The sequence below is a fragment of the Ceratotherium simum genome, chromosome 30 (assembly GCF_057802395.1).
Source record: "Ceratotherium simum simum isolate JZ-2026a chromosome 30, ASM5780239v1, whole genome shotgun sequence".
NCBI lineage: Eukaryota > Metazoa > Chordata > Mammalia > Perissodactyla > Rhinocerotidae > Ceratotherium > Ceratotherium simum.
This window is the reverse complement of record NC_141929.1, coordinates 12,422,735-12,446,113: the sequence shown is the minus strand read 5'-3', so window position 1 is coordinate 12,446,113 and position 23,379 is coordinate 12,422,735. Positions and strand designations below refer to the sequence as shown.

At 35.5% G+C, this 23,379-nt stretch overlaps 1 protein-coding gene across 1 annotated transcript in view; it reads left to right on the top strand.

Annotated features, from left to right (window-relative positions):
- The window catches only part of CNTNAP4 (contactin associated protein family member 4), a 234,948-nt gene that overhangs the window by 169,606 nt on the left and 41,963 nt on the right, over positions 1 to 23,379 (top strand). The window contains exons 13-15 of the mRNA XM_004437095.3: positions 5,311 to 5,508; positions 10,128 to 10,284; positions 15,587 to 15,714. Coding sequence (XP_004437152.2) covers positions 5,311 to 5,508; positions 10,128 to 10,284; positions 15,587 to 15,714 — 483 coding nt within the window. The remainder of the gene's footprint in view (positions 1 to 5,310; positions 5,509 to 10,127; positions 10,285 to 15,586; positions 15,715 to 23,379) is intronic.

Below are 23,379 nucleotides of genomic sequence, written 5' to 3'. Positions count from 1 at the left end.
TTATAAACCATATTTTTAATTATCTAAATGATAAGGAAATTTTCAGTTTCATTTTCTTGAATGAATTATTTCATTTCTGTTAAATAAACATTTACCTTGTCATATTATATTACTAATTGATGTACCTTATTTTATTCACGTAAGTCTGACAACTCTGAGAGACTTGAAGTAAATATATGTGTGTGTATATATATATGTATATACGTATATATATGCACACACACAGAGTGGTTAAAGGTACTTTAGCAAAATTATCAAAAAGTATTGATGAAAAAGAGGACATTTACAATATTTAAAGCCATTCGAAAAGCAAGCTGTTGAGGGCAGAGACACAGATAATCCAGTTAGGAGACAGCTAAGTGTCTTCAGAAGCTCTGGAATATTGAAATGTATTCAAACAAAAGTGGCAGTCCCAGAATGTAACAACCTAGTGAGAAATACATGTTACAGCTTGAAACTTTATTGATCTGCTTTTGCAAATGAGAAAGCCAAGACCTGGGAAGGTTCCGTGAGGCAAACTGAAGAATATCATTAGGGGTAGATCAAGAACTAAATCTTGGTCTCTTTTCTCCCAGCCTGAAAATTTTTCGACTAGAAAAGGCTACGTTCTGTCAATGTCTCATTGATTGTAGCCAATAACATATCCTCTAGTTATACAAATTAGGAGAACAATTATGAAAACAAGACAAAATGCTGAATCAAAAACTTGCAAATGTAACTTAAAAAAAATCCAGTTACTAGTCTAGAATTTGTTTCAAACAAATGATTCCATGTGTATTTAAAGCTGTGACTAAAAAAGACAAAAAAAAAATCTCTTTTAAATGGACATTTTCCTAAACTATGTTAAAGACTGAAAATCTTTCTAAATAGAGTATTCTAAATATAATTAAAAAATAACGACTTAGGATAATATGAATCCCAGTGGCTGTCCTTATTGAAATGTACAGGGCTTTTTTTCTTCTACACTAAATCCATTGTTTTCTTTTTTATAATGAAATAGTTTTATGTTCAAGAAGTTTCTCATTATTAAACATTGCATTGTAAGGACAATTGTTTGGGTGGGGAGAAATTGATGAGAGCTAAAACAGTAGCTTTCAAACTTTTGTGAAAATGGTAATTCTATGGCTTAAACTCACCCTTTCCTACTGCACCACTATGAAGACTCCTAGATTTGGTTTCACTGACTCAATAAGTTTAGAGATCAAGGCCTGGGTCTCTGCTCTGTTAAACTCCTCATATGATTCTGAGATAGGGCTCCTGAGACCATTCCATGAGAATGCTGGAGTAAAGACTTATACTAACAAAATTATTTTTACGTCAGGGATTTCAATAATAAAGGCCTTCTTCATAGCTATGAGAGTTAATAACTAACTGTCATTATTCAAATGCAGCTTGTTGACATCATTTTGCTCCAGGATGCTTGCTGTTCTGTCATCTCCTGGCTTTCCTTAACACAGCATTTCCTACCTGCTCGCACAGTCTTTATCACATCTATCACCCTCAGCTATTAAGCATGAAGGAACACAAGCTTTGCAACTGTGTTGCTTAAACAGCATGTTTTTTCTTCACACTGTTATCACACTAAAAATAGCAGTCAGCCTAAGATCAATCAAGTTCTTAATTACTCAGTTGCTTTACATACAATTTATATCATTGGAAATCTTTTCGGGGGGAGACACTGGTGAACCCAAACTGTCTTTCAATTCTTTTAGGGTGTTTATTAAATCTCATAGATTTTCTGCCTGTTTCGGCTATCTCTCGTTATTCATTTCCCTGTGTCTCCTTACCTTAACAACTCTCTTTGCATTCGATAAAGGATAATTTTCAAAAAAATAAAATCATGACCCTTACACAAATATAAAAATAAAAGCTAAAAAAACACATTTTAAAGATTTTGTTTAACACATTATTAATGAAGAAACAGGTCAGATGTTACAACTGGCTCAAAGGAGAATCCAAAGAACAGACGTATCTGTAATCTTGAAAAGAATGTGCAAATGGAGGCAACACTGGCTCCTTCCGTAGTGGAGGAAGGAAGTCAGTAGAACCTCCACCAGGTGGAATTTGCTTGTCTAGAGACAGGAATTACTTGTTGAAAGGAAACAACACCTTGCTTGCTAAGCAAAAAAAAAAAAAAAAAAAAAAAATCTGGACGCTTGTGTTAAAGGATACTTTAATGTAAATATGTCTTGGTAGTAAGAGATAGTGAATTTCTCTGGAGAGTTTTAAAGGCTTACCTCACCCGGATGTATTTGCCTATGTTCTAAGAGTGATAAAAACCTAAGGGTTGGCCCCTACTCGCCTCAGAAAGGATTTGTTGCATCCCAGAGCCAAAGTTCCTCTCTCACTCTATGGAGGGGAGAAGATGTGCCAGCCATCCTCTGTAAGCTACAAGTCTCATCATTTTGGGATTCCTCTCTTGTGGCACAACTCCAGCATGTGCAGATCCATCTGGCACTCATTGTATTGGCCATGGGATATTGGAGTGTGGAGGATGGATGCTGCTAAGATTGTCTGTAAGCAAATGGTCCCTGATCCAGAGATCTCCTGTGTCTGTTAGTATGTATCTATATCTACATCTATATGTCTATCTAGATCTATATCTAGATAAATAGACAAGTGGATACAATTTGTATATGAGGCAAGAGAATTTGTTAACTAGCAAGTAGGATAACATCTCATACCCTTCACAGTTTCAGACTTAGCATTATTTTGCAATTCTATCAGTTATCTACAATTCACAGAGTTGTAAAACAGCTAAAAGGCAATGAAACTTGCAGAGCCACCATAGAATCAGAATCGGATAACCTGGAAGGTTGTGCTGTAGTCTGGACAATGCGTTGTCTTTATTTACTCATTTGTTTGTTCCCTCATTTCTTTAATGTCTTCTTCTGCATGTTGCCAAGCCATTGTGCTATGTGCTGGAGACACTATGGTTAGGGAATCAGAAACTATCATTCTTCTCATAGAGCTTGTAGACCAGTGGAAAAAACCAATAAAATAAATCACAAAATACTGAATTACAAACTGTGATGAAGTCTGTCTTTTACGGTTGTAATTTCTAAATGGGTATTTGTAGAAACATCAGATAACACAATCATGTCTGAAAGAAGAGTAAAGAGGCTCTAGGTTAATAGTTTTGAGAGATTCCCTCTGTTAGTAAAGCACATAAGATCTGGAACATGGCTGCTGGGCATTCATTTCCATGGCTCAGAATTTATTGTGGTGATTCGTTGACTCTGCTTTCCCTTGGAAATCTAGATTGTTTAATCAGTGTGGCATCTGTTTAACTTCACACTGTGTGGTACTTTTTATTAGAAAATGAAATCACTTACAGAAACTATCATAATATTGAAATTTTAGAATTTCCAAAGGAAACCTTTCTGTGAGCTGCCCTTTAATAGTTGTCATGCACTATGGTCTTGGGTTTCTTACAACACTTTCAAAGACCTTTAGAATCATGTGTTAATTGTGATCCGGTGGGTGCTAAACCATAGGGACGTCCCTTTCAGTGTGACCCAGAAGGCAAAGAGACAAAGGCTTCAAGCAGGTTGATTGTCCCGCTCTTTTGGCAGCTACTCAGCCAGAGATGAGCTTCCTCATGCATGTCGTTGATTTACCACAAGAAAAGATGAATCGTTTTGCTGAACAGTAAAGGCAGAGTCCAACAGAGGCTAGGCTGACAGATTTGCTGGATTCATATTCTTAAACTTCTAATAGCCAAGGTTGAGTTGGCTAAAATTATAGGATTTCAGACCTACTATATTGCTTCCTATATTCTGTCACTTTATTTTCCAAATTTGGAAAATGGAGGCTCAGATTTTACCTGACTTTCTTAAGGGCATCGATCCATGCCAGATCTGCAGCTCAGATCTCCTGATGGTCTCTACACTGTACCCCTGTCTGGCCATCTGTAATTAATTTCATTAGGTTATATATCATGTCGTCTTTAAGGAAACTCATTTACTGATAAAGCTCCATGGTGAGCTGAAATGCAAGGCAGAAATACAAATAGCTATTGTTTCAGAGAAAAATAATGATCCACACATGGGAGCCAATAAGGCTGTCAAATTTGCCTCCTGTCTCGTTTATTTAGCAGGCCTATCTATTCAAAATTCTGATGACCAGGAGAGGGGTGGGAATGAAATTTCTTATCTTGTTTTGATTGTTGATCCATGTGAGTGTATTAACTAAAAAGAGGGGAAAAAATTCTACCTACTGTTTTCCTCCAATTTGGAATATTCATCTGTAATACAGAAGAATTATGTGACTTAACAGCACATATATAGCAGAGTTTTGACAACTTCCAATCTGTTTCCTACCTATTAAATCAGAGGCCTTTTGATTAATCTGTTCTTGTGTCTGCATATATCACAGTAATATAATATGGATTCTATTGCTGGGAAAGTTGAAGGATAAATACAATATGTCTATCTTCTGTTACAAACATTGTAGTGTTCTCATTTCATCTAAATAATTTTGGTAACCAGTATGATGGAAATGTTTACAGACATTTAGGTACCAGTAGTGATAGCTCTAGTAAATACTCAAAGATATTTTATTTTTTGTGTTAGTTGAGTTGCTGATGCTGTATCAGATGCATTCCATTCAAAAGAGTAACTTCCTATTGCATTGCAAAGCTGTGTGGGTCACATGATACCAAAATGACTATTTCAAATTTGATTTAAAAAGAAATAGATATATACTCATAATTAAATGTTGTCTGAAGAGAGATACACACAGGCCATAAAAATTTGACTTGCTTTTTGCTGGTAACACAAATGATTTTTAAAAGTAGAAAAGTCATTGTTTACATTATGTCATTTGAACTATTTTACAAATTCGAAGATGAACATTTTTTTCACGTTGTAACACCTCTGATTTCAGGATGTATCAACAATATTTCAAAATTATTATAGGCAGCATTTTTTTTCTTTCTTGAAGGAAAATAAAATGATGCATCTTTAAAATGTAGAATATCAGATTTGATGAAATGAAATGAACCACAAATTTTAATAATCAGTTTTCCTAATATTTTTCATCATAAATATTTTCTGGCTAAATTATATGAAAAAGTAAAATAAAATCACTGTAAATGCGTGGCAATTGTATAAATTTAAGGGAAAAGAATCACTTTACCATAATTAAAAAATTTTGAGATCCATTTGTGTTGATTCTGCCTCTCAAAGAGGTTTGATGACTAGAAAAATTTGACTCAGATAAAAGGTGATTTTGATTTTCTTTATTTATTTTAACTTTTGCAGACTAGTGATGGTCTCCTCTCTTTCTTCCCCCATTTCTGCATACAAGAAACTGCGTGGACCATCATACAACACAATGGCTCTGACTTAACAAGAGTCAGAAATACTAATCCAGAGAACCCATACACTGGGTTTTTCAAGTATGTGGCCAGCATGGAGCAACTCCAGGCCACAATTAACCGTGCGGAGCACTGTGAACAAGAGCTTACCTACTACTGCAAGAAGTCTCGGCTTGGAAATAAACCAGGTAAGTAAACTGAGGCATCTGTCACGCTGCACACATTGCGTGGTGCACTTTACTTAACCAGCTCCTGTGGACTTTAATTCAGCCAAGGTGGTGGTGTATAGCTGCTGAGGGTGTGTGCTCCCTGTATATTTAGCAAACATGTCACAGTCTGGAAGTCACAGAGATGCTATTGCCTGAAGAAAAGAACAAGGTCAATTTACACTGAGGTTTGTTCAAAGCCTTGATGGCTGTCGGAATCTCTTCCTGGACTTAATCGGATAACTATACAGAAAAGGGCTTCATTCTGATACTCGATGAATGCTGTGTTTATTCCTGATAAAGGGCAAGTGACACATACGATTTGTTTTATCATGAAAAAGAGCTCATAAAAATATGCCTTACTTTTTTGACAAGGCCTATTCTGTGTGACTCTTTTTCATTGATTGTTAACAGTTAGCCTCTGGATGGAGTTGAAAATTAGAATAGGCTGCTAGAAACTGAGTTTAGTCAGTAGCTCAACTAGGAATCAAAAGACCACCTTAACTCTTTCTTTTATTCTACTTTTAGTAACAAGTCTGCTCCTAAATTCTTGTTTGGTTTTGTGTTTTCTTCCGTTAGAACAGCTCATTATGTGAGCATATCTCAGGTCCCACTCGTTCTGCCTTAGTATGGGACTTAATGACCTAATTCTTGAAGTTACTGCGGGAGCTTTCCAACTGGTCTCCCAGCTGCATCTCTCCATATCTTCCAACCATCCAACGTATAATCCAAAATATTAATCTTTATGAAGAAATTAACCTTTAAGAAACGCTGCTTCCACCGTGACTCTTTTCTGTTTAAGAAGCAGTAGTGCCTTCCTAGCTCCTGTCTGTCCAAAGCAGACTCTTCTGTCTGGACACGAAAACTGCATATTCTGGACCCACCTGCTTATGTAGCCTTCATGCCAACAGACTGCTTTCTAGCAGCAATATTCTAGCAGGTTTATTTTTCTTTAGAAATTAGAGAAGATTCTAAGATATCTGCACAATAAAGCCACTTTGTTAATGCTCACTCCCATTTGTTGTCTTAAGAGAGGTTGGAGTTCCAGATAGAAAGACAAGAATTTTAAAAGAAATGTGTTTCCTATGTGAATATCATATGTCATATGGATGACGCAGAAAAATTTTGAACTCTTGGAGTGACATTTGCATCTTTCGTTTCCAGTTAAGCCCTTCTCCTGTTTATTCTCCACTCACTTAATACAACCAGATTATTTTCTCCCCCATGCCTGAGTTCTCCCCCTCTCCTCTTCCTTTTCCTCCTCCTTCTTCATCTTTTTTAGAATGTTCTCATTCCGCCTTCTACCCTCCAAACCCTTCCCATCTTGCTGGTCTCCCCTCACATCTTTTCCCATTGGAACCTCAATCCCGTCTGTGACTGGCTATCAGATAGTTGTAGTGCAGACAGCGTAGGATTTAGAGGTGGGCGGAGATCTGAGTTCAAGTTCCAGGTCTCTCATTGATTAGGTATAGAACTTGGATAAATGAATCTTTCTCAGTCTTTGCTTTCTCTTCTCTGAAATGGGGCCAATAATACCAACCTCACAAGGCTATGGTGATGATTGGGTGGCGTTAACACATAGAAAGTGGACGACGTGAGCTCCTCTTGTTCCCAGCTCTCTGGTGCATCATGGTTATAGTTAACATACCAGTTTAGTCTGCAACGGATTGTTCCTTGTTGCTAAATATTGATCTTGGAATCTAAAAATAGATAAACAAATATGGAAGCGTGTTCTAAGAAAATGAGAACCATACTTGTAGAAGGGTAAATGAATGTGATGTAACAAAATGAACTGAGTTCCTTAACGAGAAAAGAAAGACAAAAGGAAAGATGATCATTAAAGTCACAAATGAGTCAAACTCTAAAAGAAGCAGAACACAAGATACCCAAGGGGGTAGTGAGCGAGCACCACGCAAAATAAAGGGAACGACATAGAATGTGAAGGAATCCCCACCTTCATGGCCACTGGCGCCCATGCATCTTTTTGTGAAGGCTCCCCAGGTGTTTCAGGCAGGCTTGGGAGTCACTAGTAAACAAAATAGTAAACTCTAAAAGGTTGTAGAACAAGAAATGATGATAATTGTTAAATCCACAGATTTTCTTCAGGTCCATGACCCTAGAATTCATGTAGAATGGATTTGAGGTGGAAAAGAGAGGGAACAATTTGGATTTTGACTTCACAAGAAGAAATATGTGGGGAAGAAAAGGAGGGTGGTGTCAGACAAGTTAAATTTAGTTTCAGATCTTGAAGATATAGCAGTTTCAAGTAGTAAAGGCGCCTTAATTGTGGATGAATAAAGTGGAATGTATATGAAAATGTTTTCAGCAAGCTGTGGATCTGAGACTCAGCACATTGGAAGGAAGACCAATGTGAATACTCAAATGATTTGAGATTTTAACTATGGGAAGTAGAATGTTTTACCATGATCACTGATATTTTATAATTTAAATTTTTTTTAATTTTTAAATTTTAATTTAATTTTATTTTTGGTGAGGAAGATTAGCCCTGAGCTAACATCTGTTGCCAATCCTCCTCTTTTTGCTGAGGAAGATTGTCCCTGGCTAACATCTGTGCCCATCTTCCTCTACTCTATATGTGGGATGCCTGCCATAGCATGGCTTGATAAGCAGTGAGCAGGTCTGTGCCTAGGATCCGAATCTGCGAACCCCGGGCAGCCAAAGTGGAGCATGTGAACTTAACCACTACACCACACTGCCAGCCCCTAATTTTTTTTTTTCCTTGAGAAATATTTGCCCTGAGCTAACATTTGTGCCAGTCTTCCTCTATTTTGTGTGTGGGTTGCCGCCACAGCATGGTCACCAACAAGTGGTGTAGGTCCACGCCCAGGAACTGAACCCAGGCCACTGAAGGGGAGTGTGCCGAACTTAACCACTAAGCCATGGGGCTGGCCCCTTCAATTTTTAACTTTAAAAATTTTCTCGGGGCAGGCCTGGTGGCATGGTGGTTAAGTTCGCGTACTCCCCTTCTGCGGCCTGGGGTTCGTAGGTTAGGATCCCCGGGCGCACACCGCTTGTCAAGCCATGCTGTGGCGGTGTCCCATTTAAAGTAGAGGAAGATGGGCACAGATGTTAGCCAAGGGCCAATCTTCCTCAGCAAAAAGAAGAGGATTGACAGTGGATGTTAGCTCAGGGCTAATCACACACACACAAAATTTCTCATGATTTTCTGAATTCTTTCTTGTACTTATTTAAGCTCTTTAGGACACTTAAAAAGGCTTGAAGGTAACCAAAGGTATTTGGTACCTTTAAAACATTCAGTGGTTTCTATTTTATAGGGAAGATAGGAAATTTATATGTAAAAATATTATTCAATATTTAGGAATAATGATTTATTTTCTTTTTAATCTATGGGCACATAATATTTTAAGCAGTATGTTGAAACATATCTGTTAAATGTTTCAAGGTGGTTTCACCTTTGGTTGATGAGTTAATCATGCATTTAAAAAAAGATGGAAATTCCTGATATTAATGTATTTATGCATAAAATAAGATTCTGATTATTCCTTGCTTTTTGGCATGGCCTGGACTGGTATGTATAGTGATGCTGGAAGAAAGATTGTCAGCATTAGTAGAGGTCTGATCTAATAGTTATTATGAGCATTGGCATTTGTAAGTAAGCGAGAAATTAGTGAAAGTCCCAGATGTTCAGTAGAGCTGATGGCAACAACTTAAAAGCTTTGAAAGTCAACAGAAAAATGATCAAACACCTTTGAAGAGCTGACTGATTTGATATCACATTCTTCTCATGCCCTGATTCTCAAATGACTGCAATTTTTCCTCTCTACCTATTTTTTATATCTAAGACAGATTGCCTGCATGCCTCACCTAAATGTTCTGTCTATTCTTTGCTCCAGTTCCTTGGCATCATGTTTAGTCTAACTCTGAGAAGGAGCTGGTAGCTTGACATTCATCATAGAAAGAAATGCATTTGGCCAAGGGAAATGCAGCTCTTGAATGTAGGATTTGCTTCAGGCATAAAGATCTTTCAGTGTTATTTCTGTAGTCTCCAAATAAATAGCCAAGCCATTAAATGGAAGAAAAAAAGACATACTTCCAAATATATCTTAAATTGTGACAAGGGAGTGCCATACCATGCCGAATGTTTAGTAAACAGCTAATATATTTTTAGCCAATAAATATGTTGAGATAAATCACTGACTTTACATAACATTCCATATGTTTTAATGGACATTTCACAATCTCACATCAGTTTTGTTTCTGAAATGTTAATTACTGTGGTTTATATTTTGATGGCTTCTTGTTTCAAAAATTATTTTTAAAGAAATTGCATATGTGAATTGCTCTCAATACATTTTTTAGTATCATGCCTGAATTAAATAGAAACTGCTGGATTCTTTTCTACTCAAAGAAAAATATATCAATCATTTAAGCTTAAATAATAAAATATTTTTAAAAAAGCTTTCTTATGGAAATGCCATCAATTACAGTGTTTGGAATATCACTATGTTAAGTCAATCTTTCGTTATTCTTTTTAACGATTTTGGAGGAAGGGCGTTGTACTGGGATGGAAGGCAGTGGGGTATAAAGCAGATGTCACATTTCTCACATTTTTCTTTCAGATGGAACCCCGCTGAGCTGGTGGGTTGGAAGAACCAATGAAACACAGACTTATTGGGGAGGGTCTTTGCCTGATCCTCAAAAATGTACTTGTGGACTAGAGGGGAACTGCATTGATTCTCAGTATTACTGCAACTGTGACGCTGACCGGAATGAATGGTGATTTCCATATGATTTCCTTATGCAAAATAGTTTTTTTTAAATGAATCACTCAAAACATGTATAGCTAGGCAAATACTGAACCAGGTTAGTACAGTGAAGAATTTAGATAAAGGTATGTTTTATTTTGATGAAATGTGTTACAATCAATCTGAATCCTAAATGTTGAGAACAATGTCTTTTTATTTGAATTTTTTTGTAATGGACCGTGAATCATGTACATTTTGTTTTTGTAATATGGTGAGATAGAGGCTTCTATTTCATGTTTCCTCTTCGTTGTTAGTCAATTATCATTCTCTTGAAAATTAAGTGAAATTAAGAATTCTATTATTCTCAAAATATATGTACAGCCACTAACTACTAAAACACATTTCTTCAATAACCTGCCTATAAAATTTTTAAACATGTAAACTCAGAATTTCCCACAATTATTTGAACACGTAGCTCTTTTATTTTCTTAAAGGACAAACCGCATTGCAAAGAACTAATATTCTGTTTATTGTATTTTGAAAAAGGAAATCTATAACATTTAAGGATTTGGAAATTGAGCTTGAAATATTCTTCTAAGTAGAAGAGAAGTCTTATGCCTATGTTTTCCTTTGAAAAATTAAAAAAGATATTTATTATATTTGAGACTAGAGTTGGAATGTACATTGATTTTATTTAGTGGGGAAGTGAAAATATTTTTAAATTTTCATTTGAATATGTAAATTTTCAACATACCATATGTAAATCTTACATCAGTAAGCAACTGGATCTGCACATAAAAATTATTTTAAAAAATATTAATAGTCAATTTAGATGAAAATATGATTGATTTGGTTACAGAAAGTACATTAATTCTGGTGATAAGTTTGCTGTTAATTGAGCTCACGTTTGGAATTGCATCATATCCCATGTAAGGCTATGTTATATCAAAAATAGATTCTTTTAGAATATCCTAGAAGGAGGCATCTATATGGAGTCATAACTATACTTTTAGTGTTACATGTTTAGTGTGAAGAATGTTGTCTCTCTTACTCAACCTCCGATTTTTCAAAATTCTAGTCCCTTTGGAAGACACTCTTTCTCACTGCCTTCACAAAAAAATGTCTACACAGTAATATTGTATTTTAAAATGTGACTAAAATGTTAATAGCAGTGCTTAACAGAGAAAAAACCTAACCTAATCACCATAACTCTCCAATGCCTCCATAACACATTATTCATCAAAAATAACTTTTAGAAATAAGATTTTGAAACTTCTCATATTAAACTCTGCTTATGGTGAAGTAGCTTGCGTAGAACTAACCTTCCTCAGATAAAATTTATAATCCCAGAAAATATATTTATAAGAACATCCACTTGAAGTAAGTGAAGAACAACCAAATGTAGGCAGAAACTGCCAGGATTGGGAGCCTTTGATCCTTGAAAGAACGGAAAACCCAAGTGGATGAGTTACATGTTTATATGCCTTTTCCCTTGAGGGTGCTAACCAGACCACATGCCATGGAGTAGCTAGAACTCAAAGAGAATACTAGAATTTTTTTGGCTTGAGGTATCAAAGGACAGAGTTGGGAGCCTAGAGAATGACTGGAAATTGAGCAGGGAAAGGAAGTCCCAGAAAAGAGAAAACCACTTGGGGGAGTCCACTATATCAACTCCCCTCTGATCCTAAGCTGACCCCTGAACTGCACATACACACGGAGATTTCTAGGAACCAAGCAGAGAGCTACAGCTGGGAAACTGAACAAACTATACAGATTTTTCAGAGGCAGCTACTAGAGGAGAGACACAATTTGTGGTTAAAGTCTCACTAATTGAGATGGGCTTTGTAAAACATTCAGCTCTCCATAGAAATGACAGAAGGTCCATATCTTTACAGTAAAGATTATGTCCCAGAACTGAGTATGATTGAAAACTAAGAGCAAGACTGACATAGGCCCACCCTAAAGAAGTGTAAAACCAAGCCTCCACAATTTATTGTGATAAGGTTATAATTTAACTGCCTGTGAAAGCAAAAACAAAGTCTTCAGAGAATGATAACAGAATCCAGAGTCTCTACGATGTGTCACCTATAATATTCAGAACATTATAACCATTATTACATATACCAAAAAAAAAGTGAACTCTGATCCAAAGTCAAGAAAATAAAGGTGGTTATTAGAAATAGACCCTGGGACACTGATGTTTGATTAGTAGGCAAAAACTTTGAAGCAACTCTTATAAACATGGCTAAAGACACATGAAAAGATGTTCAACATCATTAACTATCAGGGAAATGCAAATCAAAACTACAATGAGATATCACCTCATGCCCGTCAGAATGGCTATAATTAACAAGACAGGAAACAACATGTGTTGGAGAGGATGTGGAGAGAAGGGAACTCTCATACACTGCTGGTGGGAGTGCAAACTGGTGCAGCCGCTATGGAAAACAGTATGGAGATTCCTCAAAAAATCAAGGATAGAACTACCATATGATCCAGCTATTCCACTGCTGGGTATTTATCCAAAGAACTTGAAAACACCAATGTGTAAAGGTACATGCACCCCTGTGTTCATTGCAGCGTTATTCACAATAGCCAAGACTTGGAAGCAACCTAAGTGCCCATCAAGGGACGAATGGATAAAGAAGATGTGGTATATATACACAATGGAATACTACTCAGCCATAAGAAACGATGAAATCCAGCCATTTGTGACAACATGGATGGACATTGAGGGTATTATGCAAAGAGAAATAAGTCAGAGGGAGAAGGTCAAATACCGTATCATCTCCCTCATTAAGTAGTAGATAATAACAACAAGAAACAAAGACATAGAGACAGAGATTGGATTGGTGGTTACCAGAGGGGAAGGGGGGAGGGATGAGGATGAAAGAGATAATTCAGCACATGTGTGTGGTGATGGGTTGTAATTAGTATTTGGGTGGTGAACATGATGTAATCTATGCAGAAATAGAAGTATAGTGATGTACACCTGAAATTTATACAATGTTGTAAACCAATGTTACTGCAATAAAAAAAAAAAAAAAAAGAAATCCATTACTAGTTTGAATTTGTATGCATTACCCCACTTAAGACCTTAAGAACTTAATTATAAAATAAATTTTTGGTTGCTAAAAAAAAAATAATAAAAATAAAAAATAAACATGCCTAAAGACTTAAAGTTAAAAATAATCACAACAAATGAACAGAGGTTATTCTAAGCAGATAAACGAGAACTACATTAAAGAAGCAAACGTAAATTTTAGAATAAGAGAGTACAACATCTGAAGTGAAAAATTCACTGGATGGACTTGAACTCATATAGGAGATAGCAGAAGAAATCTCCAATGAACCTAAAGATGGCTTAATAGAAATCATTCAATGTGAAGAATGAAGAAGCAGAAAAAAAGATTGGAAGAAAAATTAACAGAACCTTTGTGGATTGTGGGAAAATATCAGTGATTTAACAGGCAAGAAATTGGAGTCTCCAAGGACAGAAAATAAAATGAGGCAAAAAAATATTTGATGAAACAATGGGTGAAAATTTATCAAATTTGTTTAGTAAATGCCTGTGATAACAAGTCTCCAAGATGGCCCCTGATGATCCACACTGCCTGTTATTTACACCATTGTGCAATTTCCTCCCCTTGAGTGTTGCCTGCACCTTGTGACTTGCTTCTAATGAATAGAATATGGTAAAGATGATGAGCTATCACTTCTAAGATTAGGTTACAAAAGATTGTGACTTCTGACTTGCTTGCAACTCTCTCTCTGACTCTTGTAGCTTTCTTGTTTTGATAAAGCAAACTGCCATGTTTTGAGCTGTCCTGGAAAGAAGTCCATGTGGCAAGAAAGTGGGGGTGACCTTCATCCAGCAGCCAGTGAATAACTGAGGCCCTCAGTCCAACAACCAACAAAGAACAGAATACTGCCAACAACCACATGAGTGAGCTTGGAAGTGGATCCTTCCCCAGTCAAGCACTGAGATGAGTGCAGTCCTTGCCAAATTTTGATTGTAGCCTTGAGAGAGACCCTAAGCCAGAGGATCCCATTAAGCTATGCCCAGATTCCTGACACATGGAAACTGTAGATCATAAATGTTTTAAGTCACTAAGTTTTGGGATAATAACTAATGTAACGTCAATGTGCAGATTCCAGAAACTCAGAGGATCTCAAGCAGAATAAAAACAGAGAAAAGCATATCTTTGCTTATTGTTCAAGTTGCTAAAAACCAAAGATAAAGATGAATATTTTGAAAGCAACCAAGTTGGGTGGATTTGGTGGAAGATATTTCATACAGGGGAACAAGCATACAAATGAAGGCTGCCCTCTTGTCAGAAGCACAGGTCAGAAGACAATGAAATGATATCTTTAATATGCTAAAAGAGAAAGCAATGTCAATCTAGAATTCTGTGTTGAACAAAAATATATTTCAAATATGAAGATGACATAAAGTTCTTTTTAGATTAAACAAATGTGAGAGAATTTGTTGCCAACAGAACTGCGCCATAAGAAATACTAACAGAAATTCTTCAGGCTAAAGAGAAATAATAGCAGATGAAAACTCAGATCTTCAGGAAGGAATGAAGAGCACTGGAAATCATGAATATGTCAGTAAATATAAAAGCCAGTATTTAAATTCTTTTCTTAATTTAAAAATAAATTAAAATTCACTGTTTAATTGTATTGTAAAGTTTATAACATCTAGATTTAAAATATATTACAACAATAGCACAAAGAACAGGTGTGTATGTGTAGGGGAAGATGTTAAAAAAATTATCCCGAGTAAGCTTCTGACATTTTATATTAAGTAATAAAACATAAAATCTAAATAGACTGTGATGAATTAAGGATGCATTTTGTAATTCATAAGCACCATTAAAATGCAATAAACAGAAATATAACTAAGAAGTCAATAAAAAAGTAAAATTGAATTAAAAATATATGGAGTAAACCAAGAGGAGGCAGGAACGGGGGAGTAGAAATACAAGAAACTCTATGGGAAAAAAATAAGAAACAAATACCAAAATGGTAGATTTAAAAACACAATATCAATCATTACACTAAATGGTAATAGATTAACCATTCCATTTAAAAGGTAGAAAATGACCAAATGAATTTAAAAATGACTAACTCTATACTGTCTGCAAGAGACATTAAAATGTTGCCATGTGTTTATATGCTCAGATGAACAACTTGATCCTTACTCTTTTGTGTGTGCAAATATAGCTCGGAACATCTTGGCTTTGAAATGCAATAAGGATTACTGTTTATTTTATAATTATGTTAATCAGAGTAATTTTAAGAATTTTGTTGTTGTTACTGTTTTTTAGGACCAATGACACTGGATTCCTTTCTTATAAAGAACATCTGCCAGTAACTAAGATAGTGATTACAGACACAGGCCGACCACATTCAGAAGCAGCTTATAGACTGGGGCCTCTGCTCTGCTGGGGAGACAGTAAGTGGTAGCAACGTGTTGTATACATATCTGAGGAAAGTGATGTCACTTAAGAATCATGTTTCTATTATGTCATAATTAACCAGACTTCTGTTGTGAAAACTCATAAGCAATGTCTGAAATAGTTGTGTTTTTTTTATTTGTTTATTGCGATAACATTGTATACATTTCAGGTGTACATCATTATACTTCTATTTCTCCATGGATTACATCCTATTCTTATGTTCACCACCCAAATACTAATTCCAGTCCATCACCACACACACGTGCCTAGTTATCCCTTTTGCCCTCCTCCCTCCCCGCTTCCCCTCTGGTAACCACTAATCCAATCTCTGTCTCTATGTATTTGTTTGTTGTTATTATCTACTACTTATGAGGGAGATCATACGGTATTTGACCTTCTCTCTCTGACTTACTTCACTTTGCATAATACCCTCATTGTCCGTCCATGTTTTAGTCAGTCAGCAAATCAAGTGCCTCTATAAAGTGCAAAACCCTGTGATAAATGCTATAATGGGAAACTGTGTTAAGATTCTATAAAGAAATCACTAAGCATCTTGATTTGATTGATTCATAAATACACTCCAGCATTTCTAAATTTCTACGTGCCATTATCCATACAGGAAAGACTCAGTGCTACACAAAATTGTTAACAATGTATGTTAGTTTCCTACTGTTGAGCCTGGAGTGAAATTAAAATGTCAATAGAATCAAATGTCAGTTTAATCAAACATATTTCAACTTTCAATCTTACTTTTTTTTCAGTTTGTGTGTGTGTTCACTCTAAATCGATGGGACATGCTGTTTTGTATATTCAGTGTATTAACACTCTAAACTAGAAATTTAAAATTCAAACATAGTTTCACAGAAAATATATATTTTCAGCAGGGAATGAAATGAGCATATGTTTCTATTCGTAACCTCTCTGAAATCGGTTAGGTTAGAGACTGATGCATTCATCATTTATACTTTAGTTATTTCCAGAACTTAAAATGGAAATAGAAGAAATATTTATTTACATTAAAAGTATGCCCTAAAATAAAATTTTATTCTAGGGGCTCAACAGAGGAAGAGATGATCTGACAATGCAGTGGATTTATGGAGATAGCAGAGCAGAAGTTGCTTAGTTAAAAAGCAAAAATGATATTGGCCTATAAAAAAAGCAAAGATGATATTGGCCTATAAAAATTTATATATACATTGTAAAAAACTGTCTGCCATTATACCCACCATCCCTAATCTTTATCATCTCTACTTCCTGTTCTGCCAGTAGGCCTTACACAATCACATGAAGATGACATAGGGTATTTCATGGAGAGAAAAATTATGGGCAAAGAGATGAGGTTGTAAACTCAGGATGCATCCAGGGGAGTGCAACGATTTTGTGTGACTATAGAGAAATTGTTCTATGCGTCACATGCACTTTTCACCTCTGGCTCTGATAGTAACCCTTCAGGGAGCCAGGCTGGCTTCCTCCATCCCCCTCATTCCCTTTGCTGTAATTCCTGGAAGACTGGTCTACCTTGACTGAGGTCACTACCAACTCTATATCCTAGAGTTTCTTTCTTGAAAACTTCCTGCCATGAACTTAAGCACATAGCACCTTTCCACTTAGAGCAGTGGATCTCCATCCCAGGCGATTTTCCCCCCTCAGTGGACATCTGGCAATATCTGGAGACATTTCTGGCTGTCACAATTGTGGGGGGTTGAGTGCTACCGGCATCTAGAGGAAGAGGCCAGGAATGCTGCTAACTATCCTACTTTGCACAAGACAGTGCTCCACAACAAAGAATTACCTGGTCCAAACTGTCAGTAGTGCTGAGGTTGAGAAACTAGAGCATTTAACTTTGTGACCATGGGGATGCAGATAGAGGATAAAAATATTAGGAATAAGAATTTACAAATAGTTTAAGTATGTAAAGACCTGCTAATTAATCTCTGACTTATTAATGAAACAGTCAATGAGATCTTTCTCTGGCCTTCTTGGCTCCTACATCTGTTTCAGAGTTGAGGCTCATCCTCACATGAGGTTATAGGACTGTTTTCTGCATAACATGGTACAATTCAACATCCTATTTCTGATAAAAACTAAGCAAACAGAGAACCTCTTCAGTGTTCTAAAAGGTATCTTTGAAAATCTGACAGCTAATATCATACTAAATAGTCAAAGACTTAAATGTTTTCTCTCTAAGATTAGGATCAAGACAAGGACGTCTGCTGTGACCTCTCCTATTCAGGATCATACTGGTAGTACTAGCACATGTGACAGGTCAAGAAAAGGAATTCAAGGAGTATAGATCAGAAAGGAAAAAATGTCTCTATTTACAGATGACATGGTTTCCTAGGTATAAAATCCCTAAGAATTTATTAAAAAAAAAATAAGTGGGTTTAGCAAAGTCATAGTATCAATATACAAAAATAAATTATATTTTTGTATGCTAATAATGAAAAACTGTAAATTGAAATTTAAAAAGTATCAAAAATATGGAGTACTTTGGTATAATGTAACAAAATTACAGAACACTGATGAGAAAAAATTAAAGAAGAACTAAATAAAAGACCTTACTTATGCATTGAAAGACTTGATATTGTTAAGATGTCAGTTTTCCCTAATTGGTATACAGATTGAATACAATCCAATAAAAACCTAGACTTTTATTTTTGTAGAAATTGGCAAACTTATTCTAAAATGTATATGGAAAAGCAGAGAAACTAGAATAGCTAAAACATTTTGGAAAAAAAAAAAACAAAGTTGGAGTCTTATACTGCCTGATTTTAAGACTTATTACAAAACTACAAAATTCAAGATGGTGTGGTCTTGACATCTAGGTGGATAAATAGATTAATGGAATAGAATAGAGAGACCAGAAACAGAGCCACATATTTTTGGTGAATTGCTTTTGACAAGCTACCAAGACAACTCAGTGGAGAAGGATAATCCTTTTCAACAAACAGTGCTGGAATAATTAGAATCCATTTGCAAAAAAAAGAAAAATCTCAACCCATACTTCAAGCTACACGCAAAAATTAACTCAAGATTGATCATAGACTTAAATAAATGCAAACCCACAAACTATAAAACTTCTCTAAGAAAATATAATAGAAAATCTTAGTGTTAGGCATAAATTCTTAGATATAACACCAAAAGCATGATCCATAAAATTAAAAAAAGGATAAATTGGGTTTTGCTGAAAATAAGAACTTCTGCTTTTAAAATGACACTGTTAAGAAAATATAAAGAAAAGCCATAAACTGGGAGAAAATATTTACATAATACATATCTGATAAAAGCTAGTATTCAGAATACATGAAGAGCTCTCTCACAGTGCAATGATAAAAAAAATTCAAATTAACAAATGGGCAAAAGACTTGCACATAAACTTTATCAGAGAAAATATACAGATTTCAAATAAGCACATAAAAAGATCCACAACACATTAGTCGTTAGGGAATTTCAAAATAATACCACAATGAGATACCAAGATACAACTGTTAGAATGGCTAAAATTATAAAATAATAATTAAAAAAAACCCAAAACCTCTGACAATACAAAATGCTGAGGCTGCAGAGCAACTGGAACTTTCATACGTTGCTGGTGAAAATGCAAAATGGTACAGCCACTTGGGCAGTTTTTATAGAGTTAAACATACATTTACCATATGATCCAACAATCTCACTCCTAGGTATTTACATAGGAGAAGTGAAATACCTGTGTGCAAAGATTTATATTGGCTTTATTCATAGTCTCCTAAAACTGGAAACCACCCAAATGTCCATCAACTACTGAATGGATAAATTTTCCATTTTGCTGTGGTGTGTCCACACTATATAGTGGAATACTACTAAATAATAAAAAGAAATGGATTACTGATACATGAAACACATGGGTGAATCTCAAATGCCTTTTGCTGAGTGAAAGAAGCTCGACTTAAAAGGCTGTGTGCTGGATGATTCAATTTCTAAGATATTCTGGAAAAGGCAAAACCATGGGAACAGAAAAAGGATCTCTGTTGCCAACGGCTTCAAGATGAGAGGAATTTTACAAAGGAGAACACATGAAGGAAATGTTCTATATCTTGAGTATTGTGGTGGCTTTGTGGCTTTATGTGTTTGTCAAAATTCCTAGAGCTTTACACAAAAAAACCTCAGTTTTATTCCATATAAATTATCCTTCAATACATCTGACTCAAAAAAAAAAACAACTAAATGATAGTATGAATAGTTATTTTTGGTTACTTAATTTTTTTTACTTTTTTTAGAGCAGTTTTATGTTTACAACAAAATTGAGAAGAAAGCACAGAGATTTTTCATATAGCTGCTGCCCACACAGATGCGTAGCCTCCCCCATTATCAACATCACTCACCAACATGGTACATTTTTTTAAACCAAGGATGATAGTTACTTAATTTTAAAATTGGGTCATTAAAAATTACCAGATGTAAACTCATAAAACAGTAAAAGTTTTAGTAACCTGAGGATTCTCCAGGACACTCCAGAGTCCTGCTGAATGTTTCTGATTTATATTAACTTTAGAAACAAAAGAGTCAAAGGAAAGAATCAAGGGAAAACATCTGGGTTTTCCCATTAACAGAAAGGTAATAACTGGGAGGGCTCACTTCTGTACTTTCCTTTCCACTCACTTTCCCAGGAGCGGTGAGAACATCTTCATTTTTGAGGTACCATTGGAAGTCTTCTAGAACAACAATTCCTCGCGTTCAGCATGCATAAGAATTACCTGGAGACCATGCCAACTGTAGTTGTAGTATCTTCAGAACTCTCCCCAAATACTACGGAGAGAGACTAGAAGGCCGGTATTGACACACAGGACTAAATTTATTTATTTACTTTTTTTGACATTCATTAGGGTGACATCTGCAGGGACCTTCCCCTATTTCTGCAGATCTTGCAGCACGAAGAAAATTCCTGGACCTCTGAAGGCCTCTGGCCCCATTGCCTCAGCACTTGCTTTCCTTCATCTGTAAAATCTCTCCAATCCTTTTACTGAAAACTTTCACACTCAGATTCAAACCATTCCTCCATGAAGCTTCCACAGGTCTCTAGAGAACTAGTCCTACACTTTCAAAGAATGCTGAACATATTACAAATATATATTTTTCATACTGGCTTTTACGTATCTTTGAGCCTCTCAAGAGCATGTCCATTGCTCATTTACTGTTGTGTTCCTGGCACCTGGTATGTCACTGTTACATGAAAGGTCATCAATAAATAGAAGTTTATGAAAGAATGAGAATGATCCATCATACACAGCTCAAGAAACTTATAGCTAGTGAATCATTGATAAGAGACAGGAATAACTTTTTGATTGCATAAGCAATTAAATGATAAGCAAGTATATACTTTTAATGAAAGGAGTTTAGATTATGTTAAAAGACTTACTGTGATTAAAAAGTCACATAGTAGAAAGAGCGTCTAGTCCATCGGAGCCATTTCTCATCAGTACACTTGGGTTTGTGGCAGTGAAAGTGCCTTCAAATAAACACATGATTAATACTTGTTAATTTTTGCTCTTTTAATAATACAGTCCCTTTATAAAACTAGAACATTTTCTACCTCTTGGAGAAAAAAATATTTTGTGGCCTATTTTGCTTCATTTTGTTTTCTATTCTTTTGAAAAGACTTTCATTATTAATAACTGGTATTCAAGAAACTTCACAAATGTGAGGGAACAAAATTCTAAACACTTCAAAAGATTTCCATTTTTTTGAGACTGGGAATCCTCATAATTCTCAGGACTACAGTAATATCCTATTGTGACAAGTTTATACATTTTTAATTTTTTATTCATTGTTTTAAATATCAAATAGTAATGCCTTAATTGATACAGAGTCATTACCAGATTTTGAGATATACAGAAATGTCAAAGAAAAGAGTATAATAATCACCAAGAGCCACACAACTCAGAAATGATGATTAACACCAGTCAATATTATTCCAGACATTGCTAGATATCTCTAGTGTGGGGTCTCCCAACCTTGGCACTCTTGACATCTGGGCTGGATAATTCCTTGTTACGGTTGGGGGCCGTCCTGTGCATTGTAGGGCATTTAGCAGTATCCCTGGTCTCTACGTACTAGATGCAGCTCTTTTTCCCAGTTGTGACAACGAAATATATGTTCAGAAATTGCCAAATGTCCCCTGCGGTGCAGAAGTGCCAAGGTTGAGAACCAGCCCTAGATAAAAGAATAGAAAAAGAGATTTAGAAATAAATTTGCAAAACTTTATTAACTGAAATGGAGAAAGAAGTAACTGAATTGAAGCCAAAGGAATTGCTTTATACTATTTATATATCTAATATATTCAACTTGAACTATGCTGCTAAACTTAAAATAAAGATCATAAAAATTTTAAAAGGTTATAGAATCACTAGGTTTTATATTAAACTCGGTTTTAAATTTTAGATAGTTTTGATCTAGTGTGAAAAATAGGAAAATTAGTGCTCATTTGTCCTCTTTTCTTTTTCTCTCTCCACCTCCCATTTTTTGCTAGTTTTGTTATTATTTGTGTGGTTGCTCATTTTGTAATGCTACCCACAGTCTTATCATCAGAGCCTATCTATTCTTGAATGATTTCTGTTTTGATTTATTTCTCCTTGGATTGCATCGTCAGGTAGTTGATGTTTTCTGGTTTTTTCTCCAGAAAGACTCATGAGTGTTGCATATCCTGAGTTTGCATATGCTTGAGAATATTTATTGCCTCAGAACTCTAAAACAAACTTGGCTGGTGTAATTTTATATTGGGTTTTGATAACAGCTTTACCGAGATATAATCCACGTGCTCTATAATTCACCTGTTTAAAGTGTACAGTCTAATCGTATTTTAGTGTATTTAATCATTTTAGTATATTACAGAGTTGCGCAGCCATCATCACAATCAATTTTAGAACATTTCCATCACCCCCAAAAGAAACTGGTACCCATTTGGCAGACACTCCCCATTTCCCTCTCACCCCCACCCCAACCCTAGTCTACCATGAATCTACCTTTTATCTCTGCAGAATTGCCTATTCTGGACATTTCATATAGATGAAAACACAGAATATGTGATTTCTGTGACTGGCTTCTTTCACTTAGCATGATATCACCAAGGTTTATCCATGTTGTAGCTTGTATTGATACTTCATTATTTTTTATGATCAAATAATGTTCCATTGTATGGATACACCGCATTTTGTTTATCCATTAATCAGTTGGTGGACATCTGGGTTGGTTCCACTTTTTGGCTGTTATGAATAATGCTCCTTTGAACATCTATGTATAAGTTTTTTTGTGGACATATGTTTTCACTTCTCTAGAGGATATCTAGGAGTGCAACTTCTGGGTTATAAGGTAACCTGATATTGAACCTTTTTAGAAACTGGTGTAGCATTTTTGGGTCACTCTTTGTGACTTTCACCAGTTTGTAAATATTATCCACTTTTGTTTGCAATGAGAAATGCAGTCATCTTGTCTTCCACAGCTTTTCTAGATATCTTTTGGTTGACCGTATTTCTTTATGAAGTAGGGTTTTATTTTTATTTTTCCCCAAAAGGGCTTGTATGTGGTTTATTCTCAGATTTATTTCAAATTTGAGAATGTCTGCCCATTGCCTTAACATGAAAAAATTAGGCTAGATACATTGTCTTTCTCTCAGAAATTTGTGGTCA